At 40.6% G+C, this 16,233-nt stretch overlaps 1 protein-coding gene across 1 annotated transcript in view; it reads right to left on the reverse strand.

Annotated features, from left to right (window-relative positions):
- LOC137325402 (laminin subunit gamma-1-like) overlaps positions 1-16,233 on the reverse strand; it is a 69,709-nt gene that overhangs the window by 9,172 nt on the left and 44,304 nt on the right. Inside the window, exons 9-18 of the mRNA XM_067990471.1 lie at positions 15,733-15,954; positions 14,082-14,252; positions 12,786-13,019; positions 11,494-11,669; positions 8,950-9,106; positions 7,688-7,893; positions 4,240-4,316; positions 3,978-4,115; positions 3,027-3,171; positions 1,459-1,608 (exon numbers count right to left, since the gene is read on the reverse strand). Of these exons, the coding sequence (XP_067846572.1) occupies positions 1,459-1,608; positions 3,027-3,171; positions 3,978-4,115; positions 4,240-4,316; positions 7,688-7,893; positions 8,950-9,106; positions 11,494-11,669; positions 12,786-13,019; positions 14,082-14,252; positions 15,733-15,954 (1,676 nt within the window). The remainder of the gene's footprint in view (positions 1-1,458; positions 1,609-3,026; positions 3,172-3,977; positions 4,116-4,239; positions 4,317-7,687; positions 7,894-8,949; positions 9,107-11,493; positions 11,670-12,785; positions 13,020-14,081; positions 14,253-15,732; positions 15,955-16,233) is intronic.

Raw genomic sequence — 16,233 nt, forward strand, 5'->3', positions numbered from 1 at the left:
AACCCATAATTGCAACTTCTCTGCACGCCAGAAGGCATATTTTACGAACTTGCACTGCCAGCACAGAGTTTCATTGTCCAGAAGTGGGGATTCGGGCATGAGATCGGCATGGCCCACAAGACTTCCCATCATTAACTTAAATTACACAATGACCGCCGCATAATTCCCATTATCTGCTCACATGAGCAAAGCTTTGTGCGTGAACACAAATTCGTAAAATATACCCTCTAGTATCCAGCATTTATGCCCTGTAATCAACAGGCAGAGCGCATAAATGGGACATTCAGTATAACCATTGCAGAAAGTTTAGCTCTTGTTCATATATGATTGAGTAAAACTAGAGCTGGTGGCAAAAATTGTGGATTACTTGGGTTTGTGAAGGTTACTGGGTAACCAATTTGCTTCAGAGACAGTCATGTGGTTGTGCCCAGAGAGGTATTGTTGCATCAATGCCCCTTGAAGACAGATGTCTATTAGTTTCTTTTTACTAATTTTCTCCTCTTCCCTCGCTCCTGAAGACAATAGGAGTAATTTTGACTTTGTGCAAGTGTAAAACGGGCAATATTGGATCAGTCGCATGTTATACATCTCTCCCGATTTTTATTTCCATTGAAGTCGATGGAAATTAAAATCGGGAGAGATGCATAATGGGCAGCTGATCCGATATCACCAATTTTACGCTATTGCACGAAGTCAAAATTACCCCTAAAAACTCCTTGCTGGGGCAGAGTTCCACAGGTGGCAGCAGTCCTCCAGTACCTTGTTACTCTTCACGTGTAAGCCCAGGCAAGACTATCTGACTGAGCAAATCATCATGGTTTAGCTGAACTGTGACTTCACCCAACATCTGCACATGCGCATTGTCCCAACAAGGAGATTTGGGTTTTAATACGATTCTTTGATCGCATCTACAGATGGTGATTTTCTGTCAGTCTTGGTTGAGTTATATTTGGGAGGAAGATAATCTGTCTTTGGCCTGCAGAGGTGCGATCTCGCCATAAAAAAGTTCACATGTATTGGTGGGTTTATTATTTGGAATAAATAAGAAGAAATGGAGATCCAAAAAACGAAAACAGAGCTTTGACTCTCTTTTTTTATAATAGTCAGTATACCAAAATGCTTACAGGATAGTATTGGCCAAATACACTGTGTTATTATTTCAAAGACCAATAGCTCATGCTCTACAACAATGTTGTTACAGCAATGTTACCTTATGAATGTGAAGGCCCCAGTTTATAAGCACACTATTAACATGTACAGTGTCTTTATTCCTGATGAGGGAAGCCAGCTATACAGCAAGGCATAAGTTTTGCACAATAACGTCACATGCAAAAAGCATAATTTTTTTCCCTACAGTGCAATAATGCATTTTTACACAATTCTTATATCACACTGTGCAACAAAATAAAACATCCCTTGCAACCTCTTTAGTTATCACAGTTGTGGTGAAGGGCTTACCCTTTGCTCTATTTCTCCTTTGTCTAAAAGTTTCCTGACGTCTCTCTGGAAATCGCTCACGTCATTCTTCAATTTTTCATATAATTCGAATTTTCTGTTCAGCTCAAGTTCTATGGCAGTTTCTTTGACCTCAAGTTGATTTGCTTCATTCTGAGGGGCAAAAAAGAAAGAGAAACTTTGGATTTTGTTTTCCTCTAGCAAACTTCTGGAATTTCTAGGTATATTTATGAGTAATGTTTACTATACATTTCTAATGTATCTATATTAGTTCTCTATTTATCCTCATGTTCACAACAACTCCTGTCCAGCTGGGCTCTCCCACTAAATAGAACAGGAGTGGAGAGGATGAAAGAACCTCCATGAAATGCTAACCATATCTTTGTAGTTAATGAAAAATAAAGGTTTAAATTACCCTGCTAGTCTGACAAATGATTCAGTTCTCATCCATGTAGTGTTCCTTATGTTCCTTACTGTTTCCACTGGCAGAAGTTGGTAACCAGAGGACACAGATTTAAGGTAATTGGCAAAAGAGCCAGAGGGGAGATGAGGAGAATTTTTTTTACGCAGCCAGTTACTATGATCTGGAATGCACTGCCTGAAACGGTGGTGGAAGCAGATTCAATAGTAACTTTCAAAAGGGAATTGGATAAATACTTGAAAGGGGAGAAAATTGCAGGGCTATGGGGAAAGAGCAGGGGAGTGGGACTAATTCAGTAGCTCTTTCAAAGAGCCGGCTGAATGGCCATCCTTCTGTGCTGTAAGATTCTATGTTGGAGACGGGGAAGGTTACAGCTTAAACAGGTTCATGACAACAAATGAATCGCAAAACGTTATTCAATAAACTAATTCTTAATGACAAAAAAACCTAACTCCTCTCATGAAGGAATTAATTCTTGCAAGCACTGGAACACTCTGTTAATAAAATGACTGTCTTTCCCGGTCTGAACCTAGACAGTAAGTGCTGTCAGGTTATTCGACCATGGCAGACACATGGCCGATGCAATTTAATGCTGGGCCTGACGCTGTCCCCACCTGACATCCATACATCCAACTGAATTAACTATATAGTGATCAGCGGTGAGAAACTGGCTAATTTTTAACCCTCCCTAGGCTAGGGACACTAAAGCCAATTGTAGCACCTCACCTCTACCCCAGCTGAGATCAGCTTACTCAGCACAAACCAGGGATCGCATCTGAGCTCCCTCCACCTGATCTTTATGGATTTATACCATACCGGGCAGTGTATTTATTCACTGAGCCATTTGGGGGGAATTACAGAGGTTAAAGAACTGTTATTTCAGTCCCATTTAAGGAAGAGAAAAGCCTTAAGAATAAATTTGCAATCAATGGTAATGAATAGATAAGTAATTATAATAAAACAGAAATCATGGGCATATTCTTTAGCTTGTCTCCTAGTGACTTTCTCATTGCTTCCAAAATCCCTTAGTGGCAGATTACTTTGAGATGGGAGATTTCACCTGTTCACCCAGCTCCATGAAGTAATGAAATTAATCACCAATATGGATTACCTCCGACCTCCAATAATCAGGCTTGCAAAGATTACTTACCTCAAGGGCAGTTATGTCAATCATAGGCAAGTTGTTCAGCTCATTGTAGATCCTCTGAGCCCTCTCAGTATCTTTCTGTGCTTTATTGGTTATGTTGTTGGCTTGTTCATCTAGATACTCTGCCATATCACTGTTCTGCTTAGACCTAACAAAATGAAAAACTCTTAGAGTCATACAAAAAAAGTTATGTGCAGTGGAGCCTCCATTATCAGAACTTCCATTATCTGCCGGAATTTTCACAGGGCAATTCTTTGCACAAGACAGTGCCTAATTAAACAGCCCACTAACATATCTTCTGTTATTTATAGTTCATTTCCTTTCTTAGTAATTAAATGACATAATATCCCCTTTGTTATTTGTATTATACTTGTCTTCATTCCCATACTCAGGGCATTACTGTGTCATATGTGGAAAATCACATTTTAGGCACTCTTGACAATCAACAAATTATTCAGCTGGGGTGGGGTGCCTTCCACTGTCAGATAATAGAGCTTTCACTGTACTGTTACAATTCTTTTGTTAATAAAGAAACAACTGTAGATACCCTTTCCTTAATAATGCTTCATAATTAGCACATTTTCTGTACGGCCCCAGAAGTAGTTTTATAGAGAGCATTGGATATATCGCAGAACAACCAGTGCATGCTTCATTGGTGATGAGTAACACTCAACTCACTGTGGTTCAAGCTCAACCAGTTTGGGTTATATTCATTCTGACTGCAGCCATTACCAAATCATAAGTGCATTTTGTTTTGTATTTGCAACATCAATTTAGAACATTAATGGTTTCAGCTGAACTTTAAATAAAACTATGAAGAATTGTTGTCTCTAATCAAAAGACTACTTATAGCCATTGCTTTCAAAATATAGAGAATGCTTACATGAGGTGAAAGAACAATGGATTCAAATTTGTGTTCTCAGATATTTCCCATCAAAACTAGTTCCCACTTACTGTTTATTTAGTAGATTGATGGACTGTGTGGTTTTCTGATGGTCTTTGATTGCTTTAGTAATTAATTCAAGGGCTTCAAAGGATGACCCATTGGCAGTTCTGCTGGACTGTTCTATGTCATCTGCATCTCTCACATGCCTGAATAAAGAAAAAAAAAACAAAAACAAAAAGAAAATTTCTTAATATTTTGCTATGAAGTTGTGAAATGAACCGGTGGGAAATTTCGTGGAAATAGGGAGACAAATAAAAAGACTACGCTTACTTTTCCGCCAGTCTACGCGCCTCATCGGCGAGACCCGCTAGGTTGCTGTCTCCAACAGGACCTGTTGGCAATGAAGGCTGTAAGAAATAACAGATGCAGTTTATTACAGGTGGCAACAAAATCACATCTACCCGAACATTAAAAATTAACAAAATAAATCCTCTTCCTCCCTGAAGGTTCTGAATTGTGTTTTCCCTGGAAGTTAGCCATGCACCGTTACCTTCCCCAAGTGGCCATTCTTCAGAGGCAAAGAATCACAGTTGCCTGATCTGGATCCTATCCCCACCTGACATCCACATGAACACACTAGAGGTTAAAATGAAACAGTAAATGAGGCTTATGATGAATGTAAGGTTCATAATACAGTAGAGAACCAGGCTAAATACAGAAAGTACAGAGGAGATCTAAAAAAGGGAATAAGAGGGGCAAAGATAGAGCATGAGAATAGATTAACGGCTAACATAAAAGAGAATCCAAAAGTCTTTTACAAACATATAAATAGTAAAAGGGTAGTCAAAGGAAGGGTGGGACTGATTAGGGACAAAAAAGGAGATCTTCTTGTGGAGGCAGAGGGTATGGCTGAGGTACTAAATGAATACTTCGCATCCATCTTCAGTAGAGAAGAGGATGCTGCCATTGTAGCAGTAAAAGAGGAGGTAGTAACGATGTTGGATACGATAAAAATGGATAAAGAGGAGGTACTTAATAAATTGGCAGTACTCAAAGTTGAAAAGTCACCCGATCCAGATGGGATGCATCGTAGGTTACTGAGGGAAATAAGGGTGGAAATTGCAGAGGATCTGGCCACAATCTTCCAATCCTCCTTAAATATGGGGACGGTGCCGGAGAACTGGAGGATTGCAAATGTTACACCCCTGTTCAAAAAAGGGGAGAGGGATAAACCCGGCAATTACAGGCCAGTCAGCCTAACATCAGTGGTGGGGAAACTTTTAGAGTCAATAATCCGGGACAAAATTAATTGGCACTTGGAAAAATATGGGTTAATAAATGAAAGTCAGCACAGATTTATTAAAGCAAGATCATGTTTAACTGAGCTCTTTTATGAAGCAACGGAGAGGGTTGATGAGGGTAGTGCGGTTGACCTTATGTATATGGACTTTCAAAAGGCATTTGATAAATTACCACATAATAGACTTGTTAGAAAAATTAACGCCCATGGGATTAAAGGAAAAGTGGCAGTGTGGATACAAAATTGGCTAGGGGACAGAGAGCAAAGAGTAATGGTGAACGTTTGTTTTTCAGACTGGAGGGAAGTATAGAGTGGTGTTCCCTGGGGGTTAGTATTAGGACCACTGCTCTTTTTGATATATATTAATGACCTGGACTTGGGTATACAGGGTATAATTTCAAAGTTGGCAGATGACACGAAATTCAGAAATGTAGTAAACAATGTGGAGGATAGTAACAGACTTCAGGAGGACATAGACAGACTGGTGAAATGGGCAGCCACATGGCAGATGAAATTTAATACAGAGAAGTGTGAAGTGATACATTTTGGAAGGAAGAATGAGGAGAGGCAATATAAACTAAATGGTACAATTTTAAAGGGGGTGCAGGAACAGAGAGGCCTAGGGGTGCAGATACACCAATCTTTGAAGATGGCAGGACAAGTTGAAAAGGCTGTTAAAAAAGCATATGGGATCCTGGGCAATATTAATAGTGGCATAGAGTGCAAAAGCAAGGAAGTTATGTCAAACCTTTATAAAACACTGGTTAGACTTCAGCTGAAGTATTATGTTCAATTCTGGACACCACACTTTAGGAAGGATGTCAAGGCCTTAGAGAAGGTGCAGAAGAGATTTACTAGAATGGTACCAGGGGTGAGGGGCTTCAGTTATGTGGAGAGACTGGAGAAGCTGGGGTTGTTCTCCCTAGAACACAGAAGGTTAAGAGGAGCTTTGACAGAGGTGTTCAAGATCATGAACGGTTTTGATAGAGTAAATAAGGAGAAACTGTTTCCAGTGACAGAAGGGTTGGTAACCAGAGGACACAGATTTAAGATGATTGGCCAAAAAAAACAAGAGGTGACATGAGGAAGCAGTTTTTTACAGAGTAAATTGTAATGATCTGGAGTGCAATGCCTGAAAAGGGTGGTGGAAGCAGATTCAAAAGTAACTTTCAAGTGAAAATTAGATACATACTTGAAGGGAAAAAATTTACAGGGCTATGGGGAAAGAGTAGGGCAATGGGACCAATTGGATAGCTCTTTCAAAGAGCCAGCACAGGCACGATGGGCCAAATAGCCTCCTCCTCTGCTGTACCTACTATGACACTATGATGATACTTTCCAGCAGGAGTCATCCTATAGCTTTCAGGAGCAAAATCCCTGGGCCATTTCTTCCCCTCTTGCTCTGAAGTTAATTTTGGACTACTGAAGTTAGTTGTGGCACCAGGTCAACTGAGACCAGATAACTCACCATGGGTCAAGGATTCAATCTGGGACCATCCTGGTCGTATGGCTCAGTTTCACAATGGGCAGTGCAACTTACCATATGAGCTGCAGGGGAGCTTTAATAATTTATTTTTAAGAAAACCAGTATTGAGCATTGTAATATAATTTGATGTCAAGCCTCCAAGATCTGTACTAACATCCTCACGGTTCAACTACACCATGTAATTTTCATATGCAGTTCTTGCATTAAGTCTGTATCATAACAAAGGTCTGTGCTATAACAAGGGACTGTGTCGTGTTATAACAAGGGACAGTGCCATAATAAGGGACTGTGTCGTGTTATAACAAGGGACAGTGCCATAATAAGGGACTGTGTCGTGTTATAACAAGGGACAGTGCCATAATAAGGGACTGTGTCGTGTTATAACAAGGGACAGTGCCATAATAAGGGACTGTGTCGTGTTATAACAAGGGACAGTGCCATAATAAGGGACTGTGTCGTGTTATAACAAGGGACAGTGCCATAATAAGGGACTGTGTCGTGTTATAACAAGGGACAGTGCCATAATAAGGGACTGTGTCGTGTTATAACAAGGGACAGTGCCATAATAAGGGACTGTGTCGTGTTATAACAAGGGACAGTGCCATAACAAGGGACTGTGTCATGACATACTCGGAATTAATTTAAACAGCAAAAAAGCAAGAAGTCTCTTTTATGTTCTCATTCACAAATACATTCTGGCTTCAAAACTTAATCACTGGAAAATCAGGAAATCCACAAACCAGGTGCACTGACCTCTATACCCAATTCTCTGGTCTGCATCAGGAGCCGTCCCTCACAACATCTACCCTTGCAATTGGTTTTGAGAATTTCTAAAGTTTTAAAATGTCAGGGCTGCCCTGGATGTATTCCCTATGTTGACAACATTAGCGTCTTTACTGTAGCTCTTTCAGTTTTGTAAACACAAGGGCTACTGACTGAGCTGGTTCCTACAAATAATAAGAAAATACCCTTTTTGACTCATGAGGACTTACCATCCGGCCCATTTCTGTCTTGCTTTCCTGGATCTTTGTCCTGACATTGCTAAGCAACCTTTCCGTACTTCGGACATGATCTTCGTACGTTACTCTTAACCTTCCAGTCTCATCGACAGATTTCCTGATGTTATTCAGACGATATGTATCAGCACCCAACTTCTTGTTGAGGTCGTTCAAATGGTCAAGATTGTTTTCATCATCCACTGTAGAAAACAATAGATCTTTACTAATGAGGCCAGATGCTGTACATTTTTAAAGTTGTGTCTGAAGATCTCCGGCCTTGCTACTTCCGCCATTCAGTTGATAAATGCACTATCTGGTGTGGTACTGTGCCACATAGACCAGGAAGATCTCAGCTTTGATCTTTGGTCTTTGTCACATTAGTTGATCTCAGCTGACCAGTGGTAAGGGCATTAATATTGATCTCAGCACTTGTGAGTTCTGCAGGGGATAAACATCAGCCATCGTATCCAAGCCCAATTATTATCCATGCTGGAAAGTGCACAAGCATAGATGTTAGGTGGATATCAGGATTGGGCTTGGCTGTGCTGCTTCTTATGGCTAAATAGCCTGCTGGAGCTTCCAGGGATCACATTTGAAGGATGGTCACTCAGATGAGTTGCCGGAGGGCAGTCAGTGTCATATGAACATACGAAAATGACAGTCAGAAAAAGACCAGCTGGTCCATCAAACCTGCCCCACATTCATGGCAGCATCATGACTAGATGCTTCCTGCCCCCACCCCACCCCCTTCACCCCCCGCAGCAATGTAATCAACTGGGAGAGGCAAAAAAAGGGGGAGAAAAACCCAGAGCCAATAAGGGGTGGAAAAAAAACTCTGGAAAATTCCTCTCTGAACCCCTCAGGTGATCAAAGGATCCAGGGAGCTGTACTTTCAACATGAGTCAGTGCCTCATGGCATTGGGAAGGAAACAAGAACTTCTAGAGTGGTTTTTACACCAAATCTGAACCAATGAACCCTAATCGCCTTGATCAATCTAACAGTGAGGGAAAGCAAGAGGTAAATTCAGAAGACAGCCAACCTGTTTTTTCACACACGGCTACTAAGAGGTGGTTTAACATAGGTCTGGGCCAGGTCACTCCCTGGTCAAGGTCAGACCCATTACATTGGGTTAGAGGAGGGGTAAGGAGGGAAAAGGAAAATGGAGTTGGGGAGAAAATAATTTTATGTTATATATTATCTGTAAAGTCTTACAACTTTTAAAATGTTTCATTACAAAGCCAAAATGAGAATTTACTTTCAGTTTCTTTAGCTTCAGTCATCAGTCTGTTGAGGTCCGTTGATGCTTTCCTCAATCTTTCCTCAAGGACCTTGTCATTCGCTGGGCTCCCATTTGTCTTCACTTTTGAGATTAGAATTTCCAGTTCTCGAACCACATTTTTATGTTTCAACACCTGAACAATAGACACAGGAAGTGAAAAACATTCAGCAAGAAACAAAAAAAAAATCCAACAATAAACCAATAAACAGTTCTTATTATCTAAAATCTCACATTGTGAAAACAGAACTAAAGGTTTTCATTGTTTATTTTATCTCTGGCGGGATAATACCAGGATGAAGCCTTAAGAACAATAGGCATCTCACACTGGCAGCAGCTGGGAACGCAGGAAGACCTGGAGTAATTGCATTGGGGTACCAGTGGGCAAGTCATAGACATCCCATAATCTGATGCATGGTCCAGCAACACTGGTTTAAAGCATAATCATCTTTAATTCTAAGGGATGCTTGCATGCCTTAATTTGAAATGTCCAATTTTTGCTGTCCCCTAGTTATGGGGAAATCACAAACAAGTGTATAAAGAGCACAGTTAGAACTTTGTTAGAAATAGTGAGTTCTTTTGAAAGGTTTTAGCTACAAATTACCTTCATTGCATTGTTCTATCTGAGCAATGAGGAATGACTGGGAACATAAGCTAACTGTCATTTCAAGGTATAAAGCAGTCAAAGCTTCGGGATTAAAATGTTAAAATGAAGTGTGAAGGATATAGAGGATCTGTTACGAAAACCAATAGGCTGCGATTTATTTCCCATGAGTGGGCTATCCTGATAACTTATGAGTGAAGAAGTTAAGTGGTGGCTCCCTCTGTTCCTTTGTGGATTGCTACCACTGTGACTCCAGGCAGCATGAGTCCCAACCTTACCAAGCGGCAATGGAGATTTTCAGTGTTTATGTTTCCTTTTTTACAAAATCAGTTTCCCTCATCCACTTCCAATCTTCAATCCCCCTCTCCTGCAGACAGCGGCTTAGAGTTGAATATGGTTTCACAGGCACTGGCTATCCTTGGTAACATTGTCCAGATCACCATTCTTCAAATTTGAGTCAGTAGGCTATTCAAGCATTGGGGCATCGCAGCTGGATAGGGTCCTGCCATCAGCCAGTTTCCAAACAAATACACTTTCTAGCTGGAGTCATTGAATAGTGATCAGGAGTCGGAGCACTAGTTAACTTTTCTTCTTAGCCAGAGTGGTGATATAGGGCATACAACTGGCACTGAGGCAACTGCATACCTTCTATTACCACCCTGGCTGAGATCAGCTGAAAGCTCAGCACAGACCAGGCATCCAAACTGCTCCGCACTGGGCAGTGCAGTTTCCAAACTTAGCATCAGGAATACCTAATAATGTCTCTTGAAACATATTTTCAAAACAAAAATGGCTGCCATGATTAGAATATGATAATGACAATGTGAACAGAAAATATATTTCCAGGAAATGACATCACATATGACTGACTACTGTGTAATTAGAGAGATGTCCATAGTGGAACAGGCTAAGTGACTTCTGCTCAGCACCTCCCTGTGGTGGCAAGGTTAAGATAGGGATGGCAGCAATGTGTGAGATTGTTAACACAGACCAAAAGGACTACTTGGTCCCATGAATAGTGCTTCAACACCTGTGGCACTCTACCATTTTTCATCATTTATCCACAAGGTTCCTAGGAGGTAAAAGTGCACTGTGTGATATTTATAATATACGACATAATTCCTCCATCTGGTACTTTAACAAAGGTTTTAACCCATTTAAAATAAAGAGGTAAATGCTTTTGTGGACACAGTGGACAAAAGAATTTCATACAAACTCATTAACACGTTTGTTACTAATATCACACAGTAATACTTCCACTCTACAGCCCCGAATTTCCTCGTACTTTCCGGTGCAACAACAGCGTAGGTACAGTGTAATGCCGATTTTCAGCGCAAAAGATAGAGAAAATTTGCACATAAGTGACTTCGCCAGTTTTTAACACTATACCATAAATTTCTCAATCTTTCATGCTTATCAAAAGAAACCTCCGCCAAAACCTTCTGCGGCTCATTTCTCCTCACTGAGACCTGCATTGTATTTCCTGCATCTTTGAATGCATCATGTTGTGTTTTAATCATGTTACATCAAAAATTGAAAAGCTTTCCCTATTGCATTTTCTTAATCATGCTGTGCCTAATGGACATAAATGATGGTTTGATGCCTTTGAATTTTAATTTTCATACATGAAGAGGAACTTAAAGAAGGAATATAACGTAGGTGCCATGCTTTTATCGGGACCCAATTATTTACTGATTTACTGACTCAACTATTTGTCGATTTTCTCTTGTGTACTCAGATTTTTATGTTCTGGCGTATGATACGAGATTGGCAGCAAGATTGGTGTAAAAACAAGCATAAATTTCAGCATAATTTCCTTGCAAGTGGAAATGAGGAAATTCCGGTCTTACGGTATTGAAAAAAAAGTTAACTTAGCCTTCTCTTGGCCAACTCTTGTGCTGTAGAGTCCAGGTGCCTACCTTGTTTTTTACAGCCCGATAACAGTTTGGGCACTCCTGGCAGCCTGTGGTGCTATTGTAATAGGTGTCTCCTGCACACTGGTTACACTGATGTCCAAAAACTCCTGGCTTGCAATCACATGTGCCATCACTCCTGCACTGTAAGGACCATGAACCCTTTGCATCACAGTTACACGCTGTAAAAGTAACAGAATTTTTTTTATTAGAAGTCTGTTCTTTCATTTCCTTTCATATAAAAGCAGAACAATTCTCAGAGGTAAAAAGAAAAAACAGGAATACTGGAAACTTGAAACAAAAGGCAGAAAATGCACAGCAAGTCTCGCATTCCTTTATTTCATAATGATTATTAATTATTGTTTAAATATTGAAACATACAAGCAATCCCAGTCTGGGCACTGTTATCAAACACATTTTAGTGTAGGGGACAAAAAGAAGTGGGGCTGCATTTTCCTCCACCTTGCTGCCTGAAATCAGGTGGGAGAGCAATGGAAAAGGGGGGAAAATTTGATGATGAGGCCTACGTCGCTTCACTGCCTTGACCTCGATTATTTCCCCCCCCACCCCCATCTTCACCAGGACTGCCACTTGATACCCCTTCCCCGCTGCCACAATCAAATGCCAGGGAGGTAGGATCTGAATCCATGGCAGGTTTTCCTAGCGTCCGCCCACGTTATCGCCACTTCCCGGGACCGCCTTATGGAAAGTGGCAGTAGGCCCCGGGATGTGGTGGTACAGGCTCTGAGGTCCCCCAATGGAGGGGGAGTGTCTTATAGCAGCCATCTCTTCCTCCTCTCTGGCCCTCACTAACCTAATTGTGTAGGCCTGGATCTCTGCCAGGGTTTACAAGGCTGCTAATTCCCTTATCTTAGGACACTTCTGCCCCTTTAAATGCCCAGCTGCCTCTTTTGGTGCTGCAGCACCGACCGGTCCTGTTGCAGTACCACTGGGATTCTGCAACCAGGAACTAGAGGGCTCCCTCTTATTGATGAGAATCCTGTTGGGTACCTGCCCTGCATGGGTGATGAACCCCAACCCAGCAAACTGGGGAGAAAACTTTATACTGAATAATCTGATTTTAGTGACCGTAAAAATGTTGAAATACGTTTAGATGAAAAAAAGTAAAATAAGATTATATTTGAAACAATTGCGAACATCAAGGAGGGATTGCAACTTGCTTTAATGTAAAACTGCGTTGGCTTTGTGTAGATTTGTTGCACTGAAATAGTAAACTTTATCCCATGGAATTTGCCACATATAAACCAACATATGCAAAATTCAAAGACAATTCTTACGTTTGCACTTTTCAGATGGATTGGATGCAAGCGCATTTCCATAAAAGCCTTCTTTACATCTCTCACAATGGCGTCCTGCAGTGTTGTAGAGACATTTCTGACATACTCCAGTCCACTGATCACAGTTCCCAACTGCATTGGGATCAACGTTGCTGTTGCAAGCACAAGGTTGGCAGGATCTACCTGCCTGTGGGTTACCAAAGTATCCTTCCTCGCACATTTCACACCGTTCACCTAGGGAATTTGTACAATAACATCAAGGAACAGAAACTGTATGTATTTGAATCTCAAAGTATATATTAACTTCACAGAAAGCAAACGTAGTCAAATCAGCTATTAGCTATAAAGCCCGTCTATATTTTTCTCACATAGATACACCTTGTCACGTTAAATTAAGTGCCAAAGCAGGAGAGGCTAATCCTTCAGCAATCTGTATAGTAAAGTGTGAATGGGGAGGAGTTTAGCTTGTCAGAACTCTATATAATGGCAGTGTATGGGAAAGGGTTTGGTATGTTTGAATTCTGTACAATGACAGTTTGGAATATCCTGAGGATATGAAAGATGCTACATAAATACAATTTATTTTCTTCTTTCATTAAATAGCACTGGCCATTTAAGTATATTTAACCAAAGTTGTAGTATACACTTACTTGCCACAGATTGTATAGGACTGTGTTGTGAATAGCTTTTGGATTCAGACATGCTGTACGCTAAGTCAATAGCATACAGTGGAACCTTCATTATCTGCCATAATGGAAGGGACACCTTGATGAATCAAAGAAACTGGAGGGGAATCAAGTCCCCAAAATTTGTCTCTATATGTATCTTACAGCAGTACCCGATCTATAGCATCCTATTGCTATAGGAAAAACAGGTACAATACAAGTTACAAATGAAGCATTGTGTAGGTTAATTCACTACTGCAGGAGATGGAATGCAAAGAACAAAGAAATTTAGTTGGCTGTGCAATGGGGCATCTTCTCAAGTAAGGCTTCGTCCCAATAATATTCTGATGAACTTCGGGAAGGCAGATAATTGAAGTGTGGATAATGAAAGTTCTACTGTACAGTTTTGCACTATGGGTACATTTGCCACAGGCATTCACATACAAGTGTGTTAGGCACGTTGGAAAACTGTGCCGTTTATGTTGAATGCATAAAATCATGTTGGTTTTAACCTTAGGTGAGCTGAACAATGCCTGCTTTGTGTAGAAGCACCTTGCAGTGTTGTTTCTTTCTTCTAGTGTTATTTTTAACAGCTTCTACATGGTTAAACCTGATTGTACCCCAGACTTACCCATCGTTTTTGCTGGACAGCCCACGCACACTGCCTCTGTTGTGCCTGGTGTCACCTTGCAACCTGTACCAATTGGGCAAGGGCAAATCCTGCAGCCACTTGGTTCAGAAGAATCAATGTAGTAACCGTGTGGGCAATTGTTTCTGGCATGATCATTGGAGAAGCAAGAACCTAGCAGGCAACATGGAAGAGCACTTCATTACTAGTCAAAGATATTGACTGGACAAATGGGTACTCAACATATACTGATCCAGTTTCTTTTTAAAAGTGTCAATTGACACCAAGTCAACTACCTTCTCTGGGAGTTTGTTCCACATCCAGTATCCAATGGGGAATTTTTTTCTGATCTCTAACCTTACACAAAACTTGTGAATTTTGTACTTGTGTCCTCTATCCTATGTTCATTGTCCACGTTAAATACTTGCTTACTTCCACCTCATCTATTTTTATATTTTGAGGGGCTGTATCATGTCTCATCTCAGTCTCCTTTTTCTCCAGCAAAAGTTTAGTCATTTGAGCTTTTCTTGGTAACTTAGTCCCTTAAGACCTGGAACCTTCATTGTTCTCAGGATCCTTTCTATCCTTTTTCAGGTAGGCTGACTAAAACTGCACACCATACTCCAGAATTGGCCTTACCATTGAGCAGAGCAGTATAACATGTTCTGGCTTGTAAACCAATGCCCTACGGATGCACCTTAATACCTGAGTTACCTGATTGATAACTGCCTCACATATAAAAAACTGGAAGATACTGCTAGAAAAACAATTCAGTTCTTCATTTTCAATAAACACGCAAGTTACCCCAGTCATAAATATTACGCAATACATAGGAAATCTTAAATTTGATCCTTCAGCCAAATCCGCCTTTGGACAAGCCACAAAGGAGAAACTGGTAAGAATTATGATTAAATCTAATATACCTTTTTTTTTCTCTCTGGCTATTTCTGTAGGTTTTTTTTCTTGTATTGAATTATTAACTGTGAACCCTGATCACACCACCATCAGAACTGCCTAAAGAAGTTGTTCAGTCCAAGAGTGTGAGAGAGCTGAATTTATGATCAGCAGATTAAGTATTAAATCAGGGATGATTCAGTGATGCATTTTTTAATCTAAAAAGTGTCACTCGACTGAATGCAATAGCACAGTTACAATTTTGCTACACCAGGGCACTGAGAAGATCTTCCCAATGTTGGATTCAGCTACTCCTGCAAGCTGGTGTTTCTCAATTGTTTCATTGGTGTTCACTGATCAAATATATCAACGGAAATAAACAGGAAAAAAAATGTTAAATTTCACCAATGTTAATTTTAAAAGGGGTATTCATGGTAAGACTTGTGAATTAAAGGGCCTAATGTGGTTCCTAAATATTTTTAGGTAATCTCTACTGTTTTGTAAATGCACCATGCAATGATGCAATTGACATCAAAGTCGTTGCATTGTAAAACAATACTTGGCAACGCCCCTGTAATTTGAATAGAATTGGGTTAGGCACCATGTTTTTTGTTAACTATTCCATGTAAATTCCTCCACCATCATTTATACTGGCATCCATTTCCACAAAGTGTGTCGCAAAACTTTATAAAACGCTAAGTAGTAGATTGCGGTCTGCCGCCTCAAACTCTAGTCTAAGTCAATCTATCAGCAAACTCACCAGTTTCAGGGTCACAGGTGCCACTGGAGCTTTGACAGTTGCATGGCACACACTCACTAAACCTTCCAAGCTTGCGTTTCTGCCTCGTGTAACCTCTTGCACATTTCTCACAGAATCGTCCCTCATAGCCTGTTGGACATGTACACTTCTCTACCCACTGAGCAGGGGTTCCAATGCTAGGTCGGGCTGTGTGGAGCACCACATTATCTATGTGTCCAGCGCCTGTAATACAAAGCTTGTAGATTACTTCCAGTGCCATGTTACTAAACAGCTGTCTGCTTCAAAAGAAAAACATGGTAGCAAAGTGCCATACTTCCTTGAATTAAACTAAGTGTCTCTTCATTCCTTGTGACTGTATTCATTCAGCTATTTACCTTGTTTTTTTTTTATTCGTTCATGGGATGTGGGTGTCGCTGGCGAGGCCAGCATTTATTGCCCATCCCTAGTTGCCCTCGAGAAGGTGGTGGTGAGCCGCCTTCTTGAACTGCTGCAGTCCGTGTG

The sequence above is a fragment of the Heptranchias perlo genome, chromosome 9 (assembly GCF_035084215.1).
Source record: "Heptranchias perlo isolate sHepPer1 chromosome 9, sHepPer1.hap1, whole genome shotgun sequence".
In the NCBI taxonomy this organism is placed as follows: Eukaryota; Metazoa; Chordata; class Chondrichthyes; order Hexanchiformes; family Hexanchidae; genus Heptranchias; species Heptranchias perlo.